The sequence below is a fragment of the Chinchilla lanigera genome, unplaced genomic scaffold (assembly GCF_000276665.1).
Source record: "Chinchilla lanigera isolate Chin_1 unplaced genomic scaffold, ChiLan1.0 scaffold00030, whole genome shotgun sequence".
NCBI lineage: Eukaryota > Metazoa > Chordata > Mammalia > Rodentia > Chinchillidae > Chinchilla > Chinchilla lanigera.
Window position 1 is genome coordinate 19,151,230 of NW_004955431.1, and position 20,813 is coordinate 19,172,042.

The window sequence follows — 20,813 nt, forward strand, 5'->3', positions numbered from 1 at the left end:
AAAAAAAAAAAAAAAAAAAAAAAAAAAAAACAAATCAACTACCAACATCATACTAAGTGGTCAAAAACTGAAAAGCTTTCACTCTAAAATGACAAGGACTTTCACCACTCCTGTTCAAAACAGTTCTGGAAACATTAGCCAGAACAATTATACAAGAGAAAGAAATAAAAGGAATAAAGATAGGAAAAGAAGCTAAATTACCATTATTTGAAGATGGCATGATAATTTTACACAGACCACCACAGAAACTCCACCGAAAGACTTTTAGGTATAATCACCAAATTCAGTAGCATGGCAAGATACAAAGTCAACCCCCCCCAAAATCAATAGCATTCTTGTACACAAGTAACAAGCCCACAGAGAGAGAAATTAGGGAAACCACACCTTTCACAATAGCATCAAGAAAAATGAAATATTCAGGAGTCATTTCAACGAAGGAAGTAAAAGACCTTTACATTAAAAACCACACTACTCTGAAAAAGGACATCAAAGAGGATACTAGGAAATGAAAAGATATCCCTTCTTCTTGGACAGGCAAAACCAATATAATCAAAATGACCATACTTCCAAAGCTGTTGTACAGATTTAATTCAATCCTGATCAAAGTACCAACAGCCTACCTCACAGAAGTAGAGAAAACAATCCTAAGAAATTCATTTGCAACCAGAAGAGACCTAGAATAGCAAAAGTAATTCCAAGCAACAAAGGCAAGGCAGGGGGCATCAAAATCCCTGACTTAAAATTGTATTACAAACCTACAGTGATTAAAAAAACAACAATACAGCATGGTATTAGCAGAGGAATACCCCTGAGGATCAACGGAACAGAATAAAAGATGCAGACACAACTCCAAACATACTCAGCCACTTTATCTTTGACAGAGGGTCCAAACACCTTCACTGGAAGAAAGCCTCTAATAAATGAGGCTGGGAAAACTGGCTTTCCACATGCTGAAGATTAAACCTAGACCCATACCTTTCACCATGCACTAAACTAAATTAAAATCAAAATGGATCAAAGATCTAAATATTAAAACAGAAACACTTACTCAGCTGGAAGACAAAACAGGCAAAACTCTTAAAGACATAGGTATAGGCAACGACTTTATGAATAAGTCCCTTATCGCACAGAAGTATCACAAAGAATCAACAACTAGGATCTCCTTCTATTAAACAACTTTTGCACAGCAAAAGAAATCACCAACAGAGTAAAGACATAACCCATGGAAAAATTTTTTACCAGGTATTTCTCAGACAAAAGACTAATGCTTAGAATATATAAACAACTCAAAAAAAAATCAGATCCCCCCAAATTAAAAGACCTAGTCCAAAAATGAGTATCTGAAATGAATAGATTTGTACTTCTCAAAGAAGTACAAACAACAAGTAAATATGTGAAAAAATATTCAACATCAGTGGTCATTTGAGAAATGCAAATTAAAACAACACGGAGATTCCATCTCTCCAGAAAGCATGGCTATCATCAGAACTCAACCAATAACAAAGGCTAGTGAGGCTGTGGAGAAAGAGGAACCCTTCTCCACTGCTGGTGGGAGTGTAAATTGGTACAACCAATATGGAAATACAAGATGGAGATTCCTCAAGAAACTAAAACTAGAGGTTCCATTTGAACCCAGCTATTTTCCTTCTTGGTGTCTTTCTCAAAGAGTTAAAAGCATTATACCACAGCAATATATGCACACTTATGTTTACTGCAGCACAATTTGTATTAGCTAAATCTTGGAAACAGCCCAGATGACCATCAATAGATGAATGGATAAAGATTTTTTTTACACAATGGAGTACTACTCTCCCATAATGAAGGATAAACCTGAGACATTTTCAGGTAAATGGATTCAATTTAAATCCATACTTTTACAGCAAAATAAACCAGACACACATGTTTAAACATCGCATTGTTTCCCTTCTGTGAGAAACTGAAAGGACAAACAAGGACCAAAATAGATGACTGGGAAATAGGAAGAAAATGTTTCAATAGGAAGGAGAACAAGGATGGTGGGGAAGGAAGGGAAGGAAGGGAAAAGGACAAAAAAGAACAGAAGGAAAAAATGGAAATAAAGCTTTTGTAAATAAGGAAAGGAAGAAAGGTTTAAGGACAGGGAGGGGACTGCGGGTAAAATCAGGATGTATTATGTACAGGTACAAATTCCCTATGATGAATGTGATCATTATACGTATCAAAAGTGTTCCAATAAAATTGTAAAATGTAAATAAATATAAAGGAGGCAAAGCTGGCTTGCTATTAGGAGGTGGGGTCTGGTCGAAAGAGCCAGGTCACTGTGGGAATGACCAGGAAGGTAGTATCTCCCTCCAAGCTCTTCCCTTGTCTGCCTCTGCTTCCTGAACTCGGTGAGAGCAGCTACTCCTCTGCCATCCTGCCCCGCCTTGGAGCCACCAGATCGTGGGCTAAAAACTAGAAACCTAAGCCGAATAAATCTCTCTTCCTTTAAATTCTGAGTGTTGGGTATGGTATCTCAGCAGCGAGCAATGTGACTAAAACAGGTTCAATATTCTTTTTAAAAAGGCAAAAAGCCCTAATAAACTTATGAAAGCAAGAGCTCTGGTTTCATCTCATTTGCTCAGTATGAATTCTGGTCATGAACAGTAACCTAACTACCAAAATATATGGGTTGGTATTATTGTTAAGGCTTCTTCACATGTTAACCTTTGAAGTTCGATTTACCTGGGATGGGCCTAGAGCACAAACAAGCCAGGATTAAACATCATACATAAAAATTTACAACTATCATTATCTTCCAACTCTATAAAGGTATATTAAATATATATGAGGCATAAACTTAGTTTAATTTTTTATTATCAATTATTTACTTTTACATTCATTGTAAAACTTTCTATGAAAGATGAAACAAAAGGAAATCACAGCAACAAGCTACATAATGTTTCTGTAAATGGACTGCATATACAGTCCAATAAGATCATATATCACTTAGTGGTGTAGGCGTCTTAGTTAAGCATATCCTATGATGTTCAAGCAAGGGTAAAATCACCTAATTATACATTTCTTACTGCATATCCACTTACTTAAGTTACTTTTAAAGCTGAAAGGCCTCTAATCCTGCCCAGAGAAGACAAAGCAACTCAAAGATAAAGAACAGCTCAGCTTTGTTATCAAGACAAAGCCACTTTGTTGATCTACCCATTACAGTTCATTTAAAAGACAAAGGAAAGGCAGCTAGATACAATCTAAAGTCTAAGAGCCAGTTGTCATAGTGTAGTTCATAAAAACACTGCGAATGAAACTGCGTTGTAATGTAAGTGTAACAACAATTTAATGCTGGATATACACTTTTAGTTAGTTACTGCTTCTTCCTTGTTCGGTTAAAAACAATCTAGTTGACTGTCAAATCAAATCATCTTTACTATTATTTTGAACATAGTAAGTTCTATTATATTTAGCAGAATAGTCACACAAACCATAAAAGTAGAAATTTACATATAAGGAAGTCAGGCTTTGGTCCCACTTCATAAGAGAATGCTTTAAATATCAAGCAATTCTCTGCATTTAAAACATTTCAATTTACAAAACTTAAATGTATATAAAATTTTTCAGGAATGTATTCTCTAGGTTAAAGTATGGTCTTTAAAATTTTTTATCTTTTTACCTGTTTAATTGTGCTCATATGCTGCTTCTCTGTTTCTGTTCTTTTTTTAAGTTCTTCTCTTAAGTTGTCTTTTTCTGAGCAAATGTCTAAGATGAGCTCCTGATGGTTCTTATTTTCTTTAATTAACCTAAACATAAAAGGGTAGTATGAGTAAAACAGAATTAAAAATGGAGAAATAATGAGAAGTGGAATATAATCTATCTAAAGAGTATAGACACTTATCATTCTAAGTTAACCTCCCTAAATTATCTTTTTATAATAAAGTATGTTCACACAAGGACAAAATTGCGTAATACATTTCTCAGAAAGTATCCTCGTAGTAATGTGCCTGTACTTTCAATGCTAGGGTACCTCTCTAATCCTGCCAACTGAAGAAAAGCAGCTCAGTTTAGGCATCATCCCAAGCACTCGCTTTGTTGATCCATTCATCAGATATTTTGCAAAACATTCTCTGGCCAATCAGATATTAATTTTTTCCTAGAAATTTCAGATCAAGATAAACAGGATTGCTACTGCTATGTAGTGGGTAGAGATAAGAAATGCTACTGGACTTCTTATAATTCACAAGGTAGGCCCCAGGGCTAAAATTATCTGGCCCAAAATGGCAATAGGGCCAAGGGGGAGAAGTCCTGCTTTAGATTAAAATATTTTAATGGCCTTTTATTAGTTACAGAAGGGTAGTCAAAGTAAAAGAAAAATTTAAACAAATTTCAAGTTCCTGTACAAAATCAGAAATAAAATTTTAAAAATTGCCCATAAAATACTCAGAACTATGTAGGAAACAGCTATTCTAGATTAATAGTAATAACTATTACCTAACACTTTTTGCACACCTATTATTTGCTAAGTTTAGCCTTATAAGTGTTGTTTCATTTAATATTCAAAATAAGTTTATGAAATTTTCACCATCATTTCTGTTTTATGAACTTAAAACAAGAGTGAAGCCTACAACTTATTCCAGGTCATACAGTGAGTGTTTGATCTGAGTTCTGAAGTCAGGTGTAATTCCAAAGCTCAGGCCTTTCCCACTTTTCTTAGAGGATCACTCATTCATTCAACACATGCCTACTGGGTGGCTACTATGTACCTTATCACTCTATATGTAAATAATATGTCAGCAAACAATCCTTGCCCTTCTTTTTAATTTTTTTTTTTTTTTTTTTTTTTTTGGTTTTTCTCTGGTACCAGGAACCGAACTCACGACCTTGCGCTTGCCAGGCAGGCGCTTTTGCCGCTGAGCTAAATCCCCAGCCCCTCCTTGCCCTTCTCGGAGCTTACATTCTAAGAAGAAAATGAAAATACACATATGTAAACATGTATATCGGGCAATGATTAAATCCTATTAAGAAACATGAAGACAAGATGACAGAAAGGAGTCATAACAGGCCTCTCTGAGGAACTAGTACTTTAGCATAGTAGTGAAGAAATAAGCATACAAATGTTTGGTAAAGAGGCAAATGCAGCATTCATGTTTATTCAAGCCATTCATGACACAGTGGTTTTAACTTAAATTATTTATATGATTAAGCATATAATCAATTTGGGTTTTTTTGTTTTTCTTCTGGTACCAGGAATCAAACTTACGACCTTGCGCTTGCCAGGCAGGCGCTTTGCCACTGAGCTAAATCCCCAGCCCCAAGTATATAATCAATTTGCTACAGAAAACTTGAGATCAGAATCCCGGCTATAATTCTGAATTAGAGAAGCGGGAAAGAAGGAGAAAGACAAGAACATTCAAACTGGTTTTTTTTTTCTTTTTTTTTTTTTAATTGATGTTCTTTTGTTTTGTATACTGCAATGTTAAGGATCAAACCCAGCGGAAAGTTTCACATATGTTAGGCAAGCATTTTACTACTGAGCCACAACCACAGACCAACATGATTCTTACATGCCAAGCACACATCATTTATATACCTGTTCTTAATTAAAAATTTTGGTTGGGACACTGGACAACATTGATATGTTAGAAAACACAGGAATTGAAAAATAGTGAATGGTAATTGCCAGGGGAGATGTCTGTCAAAGGCTACAAATTTTCAGTTCTAAGTTGAATAAATACTGGAGACCTAATGTACACCACAGTGATAACAATTAGTAACATTATATACTTGAAATTTGTTGAAAGTAGATCTTGAGGGGGTCACACCAGACACAGAAAGTATGTAAGGTGATACATGTATTATCTAACTTAACTGTGGTAATCATGTCACCATGCATTGGGTGTACACCTAAAATATGTGTAATTTTGTCCTTAGTGAAGTTGGGAAAAAACAATGGAATGGCAGTATAAATAAGCATTTGGAAATATAGGCATCTGTGAAAATTTCAAAGGAAATGAAACAAATCCTTTTCATAAAAGTTAAATAAAGGTAAAAATTTTTAAAAACTGAACTGTTTCAGAGCTGACTTGAATCAACAAAGCACCTCACTTGCAATTAAAAACATTATGTATTTAACAAAAGATCAACCAGGCTTTACCATAATACATGACATTTGTAATGCCTCAATGTCACATAAAAGTCCTATTAGATAAGTACTGTGCCCCTCAGAGATGAAAAAAGGTAGTCTGGCCAATGTAGTAGAGCTTGCAAAGTGTGAGGGGAATATCCTGGCTCCAGGATTCTGTTTAGAACTCTACCACTATGCTGCCTCTATCCTGACAGGATGGAATGAAAAAGAAAAATCAATTTTTTATGCACCTAAAGTTCTTAGATAAATTTAACAATTTATAACTAGTTAATTTCCAATAGCTGCATTTATAAAACCTCTGAGGCAAAACAAAAAGGCTCAGATTTTAGTCTTGTACTGACTTGCATGTGACCCTGAAAACAAGAAACATAACTCTGTTTCAGGTTCCTCAATTCTAAAATGAAGATATTCTACTACTACACGGAGGTAATAATGGTACTAATAACAGTGCTACACACCACATACAGTTGCTGTGAAGATTCCATGAGTTAATATTGTAATGTGTCAGGCACATAATTAATAGCATGTAATCTTTTCTGTGATTATTAAACGTGCATCATGGAAAAATTTACAAGAGATGTATGAAAGTGTAAGAGTCCACATTGAAGCAAAATGGGAAGATGCATGACAGGAAATCTCAAGGGGATGATCTAAAATAACAGGTACACAGAACAGGGAAATGAGAAAGTTACCTTAAAAAAGTACAAGTGGTAGAAACACTGACAGTGCAAAAAAGTACAGTCTATAGCGTATTCACATAATAGCACTATTCCAGTAAGAACACAAATAGGAATTAGTTTTAGGGTGGTATTACAAAGGGCATTGGAATCTTGAAGTTTTTTGGTTTTTTTTTTGCACAATTGTTTTCATGAGCAGCATTTTCCAGAGCAGCCAATATGTAGAAGGAACTCAAATGTCCATGAATAAATGAACAAAGTGTGGTATATACACAGAATGTTAAGTAATATTCAACTTTAAAAAGTATGGAAATTCTAGCCAGGTGTGGTGCTACCTGCCTTTAACCCCAGTACTCTGGGAGGCTGGGGTAGGAGGCTTACTAGTTCTAGCCCCATCTGGCAATTTGGGAACTTAGCAAGATCTTGTCTTAAAATAAAAAACAGAAGGCTGCCCTTAGTGCAAAGGCCCTGGATTTAACTGCCAGTGCTTAAAAAAAAAAAAAAAGGTTGGCAATTCTGATACATGTTGTAAGATGGATAAGCTGAGGAGGTTATGTGAAGTGAAATAAGACAGTGACAAAAAGACAAGCACTATGAAGTATCAGGAGTAATCACATTCACAGAAACAAAAAGCAAAATGGTAGCTGCCAGGAACTGGGTCCAGGCGGGAATAAGGAGTTACAGTTTAATGGGCAGAGAGTTTCATATTTACAAGGTGAAAAATTCTTTAGGTTGTTTGTATAATATGAATACATGTTAGCACTACTGAACTGTACATTTTAAAATGATAAAATAGTAAATTTTATGTCCATTTTATCACAATTAAAAATAAGCTTACATATAAAAGGGGTGGGGGACTAACCCTGAACATTAAGAGATTAAAGTTCATTGGGTAAACCAGCTGGCTGGGGGAAGACTGATCCATTGAACAGGATATTCTGGCAGAGTAGAGTAGAAGCAAGTAGATCATGAAAAGCCAAATCCAACCAGGCGTGGTGGTGCACGCCTGTAATCCCAGCACTCGGGAGGCTGAGGCAGGAGGATCGTTGTGAGTTCGAGGCCAACCTGGGCTACAAAGTGAGTTCAAGGCCAGCCTGAACTGCATAGCGAGACCTTGTCTCAAAAATACCAAAAAAAAAAAAAAAGAAAAGTCAAATCCATATCAAGCAATATTTGGATTGTGGTATATTTTCCTCTGCCATCCTCCTCTGGCACGTGGACCTCCTCCTTTTCTCTATATACACAACTCCCCCTAACTTAAAGAGAAGCTTTTTAACTATCATATTTTTGAAAAGAATCAGTATGTATCAGTACATATCTAATGAAGGCTAATATTTTATTTTCCTTTCTTAAAGGTTGTAAGAGTACCTAAACCAATACATCACTTAGCTAAACAAATCTAGAATAAAAATACAGAATGCAATTAAACCATCATTAAAGCAGAAGTATATAAATCTGAGAAATCTAAAAGCAGAAGTCTGTGTGCTTATTTACTAGATAATAATCAACTAATTTGTCTGTCTTTAAATTTTCATTTTTTCAACCAATTAATTTATAGTGAGAATTTTAAGGAAACATTTTATGCCTTCTAATTTTCTTCTGAATTTCACTTACTTTTGACATATAGTGCTCCCTCAGTTCATGAAGTTAATTTGTCCCACAATTTTGGAAAAGATGACCACTGTGTGTTTGTCACTCTATGCAGTTTACAAACAAAAAAAATCTGCCAAATGCCTTTGTCTGCAAACAAAATTGTTTGCAAACAAAAGCGTTCGTGAACCAAGGTACTACTGCACTTTTACATCAGCGATCCAAACCTTTTAGACAGAAGTGCCCAAACTGTAACCCAAAACCCACTTATTTATCGCAAAGTCCCAACACTGCAGTTAAACCTGAATGCTAAGGTTTTAGTTTAGAAAAAGCAACTCATACAGTAACATCTTTTGTCTTAGAAGAAAAACAATACATGTGCCATAGGTTTGCCAACAAGAGGTTCTTTTACAAGAATGTTCCACATTCTTGTAAACACAAAAAATACGGGCCGAGAGTACAGCTCAGTTGGGAAAGCACTTACCAGCATGCAAAAGCCCCCAGCTTAAAACCCAGAATTGTAAACATTTTTTAAGAGAGAAAAATTTTGGTCACCATTATAAAAAGTTCTAGGTCTTTAGCAAATTTACATTATTTATTATATTTACTTATTTATATTTAGAATACTAAATTACTAAAAAAAGTTGACATTTGTTCAGTTATTTAGTAAACATACTTTTATCAACTATGTGCATGGCTCTATTATGGAATTAAAAGTAGACAAGATGATACTTCCCTTATAAAAATTCAATCTCTAAGCCCTACGACACAATTACCTAAAGAACTAAACTTACCTTTTTATAGTATGTTCTTGTTGCAAATACTTATCTTGCACACACTTTTCAAACAGAACTAATGCATGTTCTCCTTTATTCATTCCGTTTGGTATTTGGTGTTCTGCAAACTCCGTAGATAAGAGTTCAGATTCTATTTTTTCCAACAAGTCTTCTGATGTTGAAACAGTCTTTATTTTTGAAATAAGTTTCTTGGTGCAGTCTGTATCATAGGGACTTTCTGAGTAAGTCTTTTGATTAGCAGCTTCTGTAAATGTAGATGACCTTATTTCTGCCAATATTTGTGTTACTGTCTGTTCAGTGTCACTTGTTTTTGACATTTGCTTTGTGGAATCTCCACTAGAAAAGTTAGCTGTTTGTTCAGAATTTTCAGGGCATGTGTCTATGTTAGCACAAGAATCCTCGCCTCCACCATGATCTGGAACATAATTTTCAGAAGCTTCAATATGACAGTGTTCATTAGGTTGACATGAGATTTTGTCAAGGTTTAATGACAACAGTTTGGATTCATTCTCTAATTTGCTGCTTTCATCACCAGAAAATGAGTTACATGAGTCTTCCTTTAACTCAGGTGTTTTTCCAATATGTTTCTCCGAAGAAATGGAGGTTATGTGCTCGGTCTCGGACATGCTGACTGGTACCAGTTCACTTTGCATTGCTTCAAATCCACTCCTGATTTTTGTTTTACATCTAAGAAATTAAAACATCAAAATTTTAAAAAGTTTTAAAACCAAGACCCCATAAATCTTTGCATATACTCCATTATACAGAATAACTAAGATCACAAATTTCATCAGTAACAATACATTAATAAAAGCCATTCTTTGAGAAAAAAGAAGATACTCAAGTCAAATTGGCTACAACTAGCAGGGCCACTGCAAAGTCTCTCTCCTTCTCTTCAGCTAGCCAAGTTCACTCTTTCAGTCTGGCACTCCCCAATCATCTCTTTAATACATTAGATAAAGAATAATATTTGTATAACTTGAAGTATTGGTGCCAAAATATATGTAGATTCCTTTAGCTCTGTGAGGGGAAAAGACAACAGGAAGATCTATATGAAAAATACTAAGAGAAAGAAGGCAGTAAGGAAAAGCACTAGAAGAGAAATCACAAAGGGAGGTAACAAAACAATGTAATTCAATGATGATAAAAATTTACTGAGAAAGAAAACTAAACAATAACAAGGCATAGCTTCCTGGAACTCAGAAGCCTAGCTCAGAAATAAAAGGAAGTGAAGGCATAAAGGACCCCAGATAGGAATTAGTTTTTCATGCAGGCAGGATCCAGGAAGTACTCCAATGATTTTCAAACATTCTCATCAGGAATAAAACAATGTTCAGTGCAAATCAAATGGAGCCCATATGCACCACCCAGGTCAATAAAAACACCATCAAAAATTAATAAGATTAAAATACATGTTGGTATCATTTATATAGATAGTAATCAAACTACTTTATAAAAATTAGTCAACTTTAAATATTACCCCGTGATAAATATAAAATGTTACAGTGATGTTTGACTTGCCAACCTCTTTTGTCATGTATCAACAAAGCACATGCAGGATAGATGAACTGTCAAAGCCATATTAAGTTAGATTAAAAAGTAGGCAGACAATTGTTTGAGCAGAAAGGACAGAATTCCATATGAGATGTACTAATGGAAAACCAACAGAATAAAATTTTACATAACAGAAAGTTCCATGTTTATATCAGGTTGTGATGGAGATGGTGGTAAGAGGATAGAAAAGGTAAATTAGGATACTAAGCAGGAGTGAATTTTGTTAATAAGGACAAATTATAAACCTTAAACTTGTATACTTGATTATATATAGTTTCTAACAAATAGAAACTATATACTGAAAACATTAGTCAAATTAAAGTCTTTTTTTGAGACAAGTGTCACTATGCAGTTTAGGCTGGCCTTGAACTCACAGCAATCCTCCTGCCTCAGCCTCCTGAGGGATTACAGGTATGTGCCACTATGCCCAGCTGTCAAATTAAAATCTGTAAGCCCAGAATGATGTGATAAAATTAGTATTTGAGGAACATTATTCTAGGAACATAGAAAATTAGAGGAAGACCAGTTTGTCTGATAAGTATCCCTGTCTGTCAATTTAGACTGTGCTCTGAGGCATCGATTAATATAGTCATTGACCTTAGTACTCTATTTATCTGCATAACATTGATTTCAAAGCAATTAAATAGAAACTATCATTATCTTGCTATAAATATTTTATAAGCAAGCCAAAGTTCACACTAGTGTTGAAGACTTGGCTTAGAAAATACACATTGTAAGTATAAAAAGCTTCATATGTCTGATATATTCCAAAATCCAGGGTAAAGTAGAATGAGTTTCAAACAGGGACACTGACCACTACCTTACCTATAGTAATGCTCTTTAATAACTTGTGTGTTGCTAATGAAATCTTATCAATTTAGAAAGTACTCCAAAAATGAAGCAGTTTTAACATGACTAGTTAATGCTATTCCAATAGAAATAGAGCCCAGAGCAGTCAAAAAAGGATGGGCAGAAGATAAAGAATCTTTTAAGGAGAGAATAAGACTATAAAGGCACAGTAACTCCCCAGCATACAGCAGTTGAGAAGGAACTTTATCAATGACTTTATGGCTCCTATCTGTGTGCCACGATTTGTCAACAGAAAAACACTAAGCAAATACCAGTTTATTATCCTCTCACCTGAAACGAGGGTTCAGCCCTAGCCTTTACTCCTCCTAGAATTTGTCAATTTACATAACTTGAATCTACAATTCACAGTTGATGCCTATACAATTATTTTCAGTCCTGTATCCTCGAGTTAGATATCTAATTATCTCTTTATTCTTTGTCTGTCTCTGAATTAAAGTTTCTCTCCGAGTATAGGCATTTCCACTGGAAGTTTCTCCATAATCTCAGACTCAAAATAGCCAATCCAAAATCATAATTATAGGGGCTGGGGATTTAGCTCAGCAGCAAAGCGCCTGCCTGGCAAGCACAAGGTCGTGAGTTCGATTCCTGGTACCGGAAGAAAGATTAAAAAAACAAAAACAAACAAAAAAACCACAAAATCATAATTATAGTTCTATAATTAAGTACCCCCAGCTAATTCTATTGTTTTTCTATTGTTTCTGACAATGGCATCATTTTTCTTAGTCATCTGACTCCTTCCTTTAATTTGTCCTCATATGCTCTTAACCATTTCAGGTCTCCTGCATTTCTATTGTTAACTGCCTCTATCTGGAACACATCCAGGCCTCGGGTCACCTCATAAGAGGAACATTTAACTGCTGATTTGTCCAATTTCCCTCCATCTCCTGTTCTCCTGCCTACAACTGCAAATAAAGGAGCAAGGGCAATACGAGCACAGGTTACTTGGGATAGTCCAGGGGTGAGACAGCATCAGATCAAGCAACGGGCCCACCAATCCAGAGAAGAGGGTTCAAGTGTGAAAATACTGGCTCTGCTAACCAGAGAGGACCCGCTTTATGAAGAAGGTCTTCAGTGGCAAAAGGACTCAGGAACTACAACACTGCCCCTATAATATCCACACACATCAGAGATCACCATCAGCCAGGTGAACCAGAGTGAGGCCAAGGCTATTTCTCCTCTTTAAAAGATTCAGGCAAAAAGAAAAGCTTTGCCTCAGCAGGCTGGCTGTCTTTCCCCAACTCCACAAGGGCACGGCAGAGAAAGGGTCTGAACCAGTCTCAGAGTCAGATTACGCCTCTTCAAGCTAAGGAGCTGGGAACTAATTTCAACTTTCTTTAAGAATGTGATTTTTTTTCTTGCAGTTGTTGTTGCTTGCTTTGCTTTGTAATTGACAGGGGCCTATCCTAATTCCTGTGACCATCAAAGCAGCATACGTGTTATAACATCAGACCATGAGGGAGTGTACTTTGGAAGAAAGTTGACAGGCTGGGAGTGTTTTATGCAGCGTTAATGAGTCTTCTTAGTAGACTCAGTTAAAAAAAAGTCAGGTACGGTGACGGATGCTTGTAATCCTACCACTCAGGAGGCTGTGCTGGGAGGATCACTGCAAGTTCAAGGCCAGCCTGAGCTACAGAAGTAAGGGCCTGTCTCAAAGGTTAAAAAAAGTCATTAAAAAAAAAAATAGAGCTGGGGAGTGGCTGAGTGTTTGCCTAACATGTGTGAGGTCCTGAATGTGATCCCCAGCAGCACAATAAGTAAATAAATACATAAATGAAAACTTTTTCATCTGTATACCCCAGAGTTAAGATTGCTCAGTAAAACAGTTACAGTAGTACTACTTTTCTAGTCTTATCTAACACATTCCTAGAATCCTAGTGCTTCACTGTAATTTACTAGTCCCACCAGTCTATTCAAATTCATCCAATCTACAAGTCAACATTTCCATGTTATCTCCATCTTAAATACTTTTCCCTTCCAGCTATCTACAGACTACTTACGTTTAGCTATGTGACTGATTCTAAAGCCGTCTCTTTCACCTCAGCACACATACAAAAATGACATGTAAAATTAAAACATACTGCATTCATACTCAGCAAGCAGACAGTCTTTCTTAGGATATATTTGAACAGGCATTCTTCCACTTTTTAAATGAGTTCTGTTCTTTCAAGAAAGAACCTCACTTCAAACTGAATACAAATCCCTAAGTATCAAGTAATATGATGGTAATAATAGATAAATGACAGATTTGCAACTACATTCGTACTCATTTATTCTCCTCCCCAAAAGCTTAAAAACCACTCAAGAATGGTAGCAGACAAAAACAAACCAAAACATAAATAAAACAGACTTTGATTATGTCCACAATTACTTAAGAAAAAACAGCTTAGTCTTCTGGCAGGCAATGCTGGTGCAGACTAATTTGGATGCTGTCCAGGTTTTTTCTTCAGAGAGGGAAGTTGTCACCAAAGCTACTGAGGACAGAAGAGCCTAGCAGTAGACTAAATGGTGAGGATTTAAAACTAAACATTTGTTTATAAAATTGTTTTAAGAAATGCTTGTACAAATCAAATTCATTCATACACATATGTAGTAACTACCAGTTACAGATAATATACATATAGATAACATATGTTGCTTTTTCAAAGTAAAGAAGATACTTTGACTTTTAATAACTCTTACTCATTGGGAGAAATACTGTATTTTAAAACATTAGTCACAAAATTGCTCTTAATTCAAACATTTATTTTCCCCAGAGTTGTTTCTGACACAGTACTACAGGACCAATTCACACTTCAAAACTTTCAGTATGTGAGAACTGGTTTCGCTCTTACTGGAGCTCATCAGCTGTAGGCAACTGGTCAAGGAACATTTTTTATTTGCCTTAAAGCCAAGCATTATCCCTTTTGGATTGTTTCTTAAGGAAGGAAGTTGCATTTCTATAAAATTATTTCCATGGAAATCTATGTAAGTGGAAGCACTGCTTTTAACAGTTTTTAGTTCCATTCATTTTTCCTCTAATTAGCACTATACAACCAGGAAATGCAAGCTTACTTTAAAAAAACCCACCAATCATATTAATCCAATCTACAGATATTTGGTAACAGACAAACAAACAAGGCTCATACAAAGGTATCAAGTTAGAAATAATTCCCAAATATTAACTCATTCACTGAATATGTACTGAGCATCTGTTTTGCACAGGCTTTGTTCTAGGTGGTGGGAGCAACGCAGTGGATGAAACTGACATCCCTCGTAGTACAGATCTGCGGTGCAGTGGACTAACACGTAAGTACTACATTACATCTTATTCATCATGTTTTGCTGCCAATAAACACTAAAACATTGTAGGTCATAGAGTGAATATTTTAACATTACAGTAGTTTAAGATCTGATAGTGTTCCACCAGAGACTACACAAAAAAAGGTCGAGTGTTTTTAAGTCCAAAAAAAAAACTAAGTTAAACATAATATTTTATACAACTCTAAATTTTAAATTATAAATTGTATCATTCAGGCCCCCCAAATAATACAGCTATATACTTCTCAAATAATACGCATTAAGATAAGCAAATTGAGCCTGTGAGACCACTTCTGTTCTACAAAATAATGGTTTACTGTCTTATGTAGGAAAAGTATAAGCACATCAAAGGGATTTTTACATATTTCCCAGATACATTTTGAAAGTAGCATACACAAAAGAATAGCTTTAATAAGATTCTTTTGGGGTTTTGTTTCAGTTTTTGGTATTTTTTAGGACACGGTCTTGTTATGTAGTTCAGACTGGTCTTGAACTTACTGTGTAGCCTAGTCTGGCCTCAAACTCATGGCAATCCTCCTGCCTCAGCCTTCAGAGTGCTGGGATTACAGGCATGCACCACCAGGCCCAGCTTCTAATAAGATTCTGATATGGCAATTAAAGTCAGAAGCAAGTTGGGTTCAGCAGCTCACACCTGAAGCCTCAACATTTAGAGAAGCGAAGGTAGGAGTATCACAAGTTCAAGCCTAGCTTGGGTAACTTAGTAAGACTCTGTCTCAAAATTTAAAAATATAAATGAAAAGGGCTAGGGATGTAGGCAGGAAAAGCCAGAGGCAAAAACCAAATTTATAAAAATAATCCAGTCTAGGGGCTGGGGATTTAGCTCAGCGGCAAAGCGCCTGCCTGGCAAGCGCAAGGTCGTGAGTTCGGTTCCCGGTACCAGACAAAAACCAAAAAAAAAAAAAAAGAAAAAAAAAAAATAATAATCCAGTCTACTATCACCTGCTCAGGAACCTCCAAGTAACTTATTTTCCTACTTTTAAAAACATTTTTGGATAAAGATTTTTAAAATAAAATATAATTTAAAAAAAAACTATGGAACACAAATTGTTGTTTCCCATGATGAACATACCTGACAGCAAAATTTCATGTACGGTGAATTTATACCAATCAAATTCAACCTTTAGAAGATTAAAAGCTGAGGTATTTCAAAGAACTCTAGTTCTGCAAAAAGGAAGAAGCAATTTTTAAAGTACAGTAGTCACATACTGAGCTTTGGGGTAAAATTTAACTTTGATTTACTGCATTTCCTTTGTATGCAACAGGGCATTAAAAGTAGTTGAAAAGTATTATGAAACACTTTTAAAAGTGTTGCGGGAGGCCAAAGTCCCTGTAGGGGTTTTTTAGCCTTGGACCCAAGACTCAGGCCAGGGCAAATTTTATGATATGTACATCATATTGCATACACACAGAGAGATGTTTTTTAAAAAGGCTCAGCATGATAGATGCTGCAGGAACCCTGAACAGCCACTAATTCCTGTGACAAAATAACAGGAAAAAGAAATTAAGGGCCACCAGCAGTCCAGGAAAAAGAGGGTCACATATCAGATTATTAAGTTATATCACGTATATGATATTATCAATTTGGTATATTAGATCCATGCAATTTTATATACCTCTAATAACCTTTTAAAATATCATGACAGAAAGTTATTAATATGGGATTTTAAGTTGAAGCTATTTGTAAAGATTTCACTTGCACTTTATGGAACTCAAGAAAATATTAAAAGTGAAAGTTATTAATATAGGATTTTAAGCTGAAGCTATTTGTAAATATCTCACTTGCAATTTAATGAGCTTAAGAAAATATTAAAACTATTTTCAGTCATTTTCTTCCAAATCTAGAAACTAAAAGGATAAAATGAAAATATATTAACTAAATAAAAGTTGTAAGTTTGCTTTTTACTAAAGAGTTTTGATTAGTATTTACAATTTGAAGCTACTTTTAACCTGGGTTTGGCTAATCTGATGTGACAGTTTCAAAAAAGTTAAATTATTCATTAGCACTTACCATGCAATGCTGTACAAGATGCTTTATGGGGATGAATGGTCTTAACAACAGACAAAATGCCTGCTGGTATTTTATTACCCCTTTACTCCATTTCTTTGTCTACTTTTTAGCTCAAATAAAATTTTTAATCTCAGCAGCTGAGAAAATTCATAGTAGTATAAAAAATAAGATCAGAAAATGCGTTATAAATTTTTAAATTATCTATGATCTCACTGCTGCCCCTAAAATGAATACTAAATATAACATTCACAATACTGTAAGCCTACTGATGCCTAGAAAACATTGAAAAATTGGCTTTTCTTAAAAAGAGATAAAAGAGCCAGGAGTCACAGGGCATGCCTATAATCCCAGTGCTCAGAGGGCTGAGGCAGGAGGATCACTGTGAAGTTGTTCAAGGCCAGCCTAGAATACATAGCTAGACCCTGTCTCAAAAAACCAGTCTCAAAAAAGTTTTATTCAAAGAAGAAACCTAGGGGCTGGGGATTTAGGTCAGCGGCACAGCGCCTGCCTGGCAAGTGTGAGGTGGTGAGTTCGACTTCTGGTACCGAAAGAAAAACAAAAAACAAAGAAAAACCTAGAACTTCAAGTTAAGGATTCTTTAAACTGTCAGATGACTTTGGGAAGCTAGGACATATCACTTATCATCTTACAAAAGGAAAGACGGTTTTCTAAATTTCTAACTATGGCTGCTTTCATCCTTCAATCTACCCGGTCTTCCCTAGAGAGCTGAATGTACTGTTTTACAATGTCATTGTACATTCTTTTACAATGTCAGCATGTAGTTTAAACACAGTTTTCAAATGAATATACTAAATTATAATCAGCCATGCTGTCATTGTACAGCATCAAAGGACTGCTCTTATGGATAAAGGAACTAAAAGGTTAAAAGTGGTTACCGTGCCACTCGCTGGCCACTTTCCAATCAGCTAAAAATAAAGATTCTGAAATGCCAATGACATTCTATCGATCTCTGTTTAAAGAACAGTAAGTCTACACGCAGTTATCTCAATTAGGTGAGGTCTTAAGAAAAGTACATAACCCTTGCATCTTCTGGGAGATTCTTCACTAATTATACCTATGATACCATAAAATGGAATTTTTAGTTAAGAGCGAGAGCACTTGCTTGAAGAAAAGTCCTGGGTTCAATCTCCAATAGAGAGAGTGAGGGGAAGGGAGTGCAAAATGTACTCAGGTGATTACAGTAACAGGTATTACGTCTAAAGAGGGGGGATTTTAATAATACAAGATTTGTGAACTACCCCATATTTCGCTGAATTTCAGATAATACAAAAAGAAAGCGGGGGGAGGGAAGGCCAATCATCATGGCTTTTTAGTCTAGGTAACGATGGATGAAGAACTACAAAGTACGGAGCTGCACAGGGAAGAGTGCACTTTCTGCACAGATACTTCAGTTTTATTATCGATGTCTCTTCAACCTTTATGTTTTCCACAAGCTCAACACTGTGAACAATAATACTTGGGAGTTAATAAACGGGAAGGACACACCCGCAGCTAACATACCTAAACATTTACAGCAGATTAAATTTTTTTTTAATGACTACCAGCGTCTCTCTTGAGACATTGTTCCACTGACTGACTACACATTTTTCTTAGAAAATCACCCAGCCTATCATCTTGGAAGACATAAAAATGCTGGGTGTGAAAGGAGCACGACTTACACGACAGCAAACTGTGAAGGACTCTGCCCCTCGTAACGTGTTTTTTACTAGACTCTTCTGCTTCCCACAGGTAACGAGTCTATCAAGTCAAAGAAGATGCCGAGATACTCTTAACGGCAGGTCCAGGCCTCCTAACAAAATCAAGATGGGAATACTTGCTGAAATTGCTGAAACTGTTAAGAGCTGAGCCATAATTACACCCGCACCGTTCCCCAGGACTCCTACTTGGGAACCGCTCACTCACAAGTCTGATGGAGATATAAATTTGAAATTCCTTCCGCACAACTAAGGTTGATGGAATGGCTCGATGTCCTGGTTAAAAAAAATGGTAACAAAAACAGAAGAGTTACCTCCCGTCTCCGCAACCCTAAAGAATCACGTCCAAGGAACTTAAAAGCACAGTAATGGAAGTGTTTGGAAGGACATAAGAAGTCGCCACGGCATCAAACACACAGTCAACTTCGAAAGGAAAAGTGAAATAGGTGCCCGGGTCTATCACAGCTCCCCGAGCAGGTGGAGCCCAGGCGATCGGCCCAAATTCGGCCGCGAAGCTCAGCCGCCGGGCACATCCCCGAGGCCCCGCGGACCCGGCTCCGCGCCCCGGGGGCGGGCGGCACGCAGAGGAAGGGGCTCCGGAGCGCGCTCCCCAGCGCCGGTCTCAACCCGCCTCCGCGGGAGAACCAGGAGGGGAGACGCGGGGCGGCTCGTCCCCGCCCCGGGGCCGCGGGGCCGCGCGAGGGGTCCACAGCCCGGCCGCCGCGCCTCGCCAGCCCCCCGCGGGGGCCCCTCAGGCACTCACCGCACTCCTCCAAGCCCCAGGCCGCGCCCTAATGGGACCTCTGGCGCTCCGGCTCAAGGGTCAACTTTTCCATGGCCGGGACCGCCACGCCACGAGTGGGCGGGAAAGACAGCGGTGGGGAGACAGACAACTCCCTCGCTCTCTCCACCGCCGCCGCTCGCCAAAACCCCCGCGGAGCTGACACATCAACAAAGATGGCGGCGCAGCTGAAGCCGGCCGGGCTACAGCTGAGGGGGCGGGGTTTCCTAGATAAACCAATCAGCGCGGCGCAGAAGGCGTGACGCAGCGCACCTGGGTAACCTGTCCGCAGTGGGCGGGGCCAGCGCAGCGCGGCCTCCCTCTGGCCTCCCAGCCTCGGGGAGGGCCAGCTGCTCCGCGTTTTGGCCTCGCTGGGCACCGCCGCCCCCGGGACCCGGCGAGCCGGCTCTGCCCCCAGTCCAGTCCGACCGCTTACGCCTCTCCCGATCCAAGCGGCTGATTGCTTTTAGTAGGAGGCGCCCATTGGATATTATCCTTCCTCACCCTTTGGCCCATCCTCTTATGAGTCAAGGGCATAAAATAATAAAAGAATTCGAAACTGGCTTCCCGGCACTGAGGCGCAAACGTCTCACCTGCTGCGGGAGGGCGGAGTCACCGGGGCAGCCTGCCTACCTGTCCCTTCTCAAAGTCAGCTCTCCTGGAGCCCTCTGGAGGTTCCGAAACGCCCCAGAGTTCGGCTCCTGAGAGCCGCAGCTGCTGCCATTGTTTACTAATAAACTGTTGGCGCCTTCGTCTCCTACACGGGGCTCGGCGACTTGAGGACGGCGAATACCGCCTCCGGGCTGGGGATCCCAGCGCTCTGCATGGCCACAAGAAGGGCGCTGAGCGCAGTTGCCGGCGACCGCCCGCAGGACGAAGGCGAGCAGTTTCTGCCTGCGGAGAGTGCAAATCTTCCACCAGGGAAACGACGCGGTTTTTTAGGCAGAGCTTCGGAGGGAAAATAGTGAATTCAGAAGAGTCAGAAGTTTGTGAAGTAAAATAACTGTTACGGTTTTTTCATATTAATTGCTGGGGAAAAAAACACAGCGCTAATTCTATTCTTTTGTTCTCTTCAGCCAGGATCGGCATCTCTCTCCTCAAAGGAAGATCCTGTATTAAAACACACTTTGAAATTAAAATGTTTGTAACAGTAAAGAAACGCTTTCGCTTTAAAACAATATATCAACCAAACATTCCTAGTGAGGTATATTATTACAAGGAAGAAAAAAAGATAGTTTCAGTACTCATTTTGCCAATAATGAATATTATTTCTGAACTTATAATTGGCATTGAGCATATAAATGTCTTTAGGTACCAACTGTTTCCCTATAAAAATATAAAACTAAAGAAATAAAGTAAAGGTATTGCTATCTTGTATTTGAATTTTTAAT

The 20,813-nt window shown here is 37.7% G+C and overlaps 1 protein-coding gene across 4 annotated transcripts in view; it reads right to left on the bottom strand.

Moving 5' to 3' along the window:
- Nucleotides 1-20,103, bottom strand: part of Ccdc186 (coiled-coil domain containing 186) — a 50,396-nt gene extending 30,293 nt beyond the window's left edge. Inside the window, exons 1-3 of one of the 4 annotated variants that reach the window (XM_005387812.2) lie at nt 20,016-20,103; nt 9,174-9,863; nt 3,644-3,770 (exon numbers count right to left, since the gene is read on the bottom strand). In XM_005387812.2, coding sequence (XP_005387869.1) covers nt 3,644-3,770; nt 9,174-9,829 — 783 coding nt within the window. In that variant the 5' untranslated portion in view covers nt 9,830-9,863; nt 20,016-20,103. Of the gene's footprint in view, nt 1-3,643; nt 3,771-9,173; nt 9,864-18,955; nt 19,154-19,404; nt 19,638-19,695; nt 19,914-20,015 lie in introns of those variants that run through there. The other 3 variants (XM_013515849.1, XM_005387811.2, XM_005387813.2) reach the window with 3 other exon arrangements.
- Nucleotides 20,104-20,813: the final 710 nt, after the last annotated feature.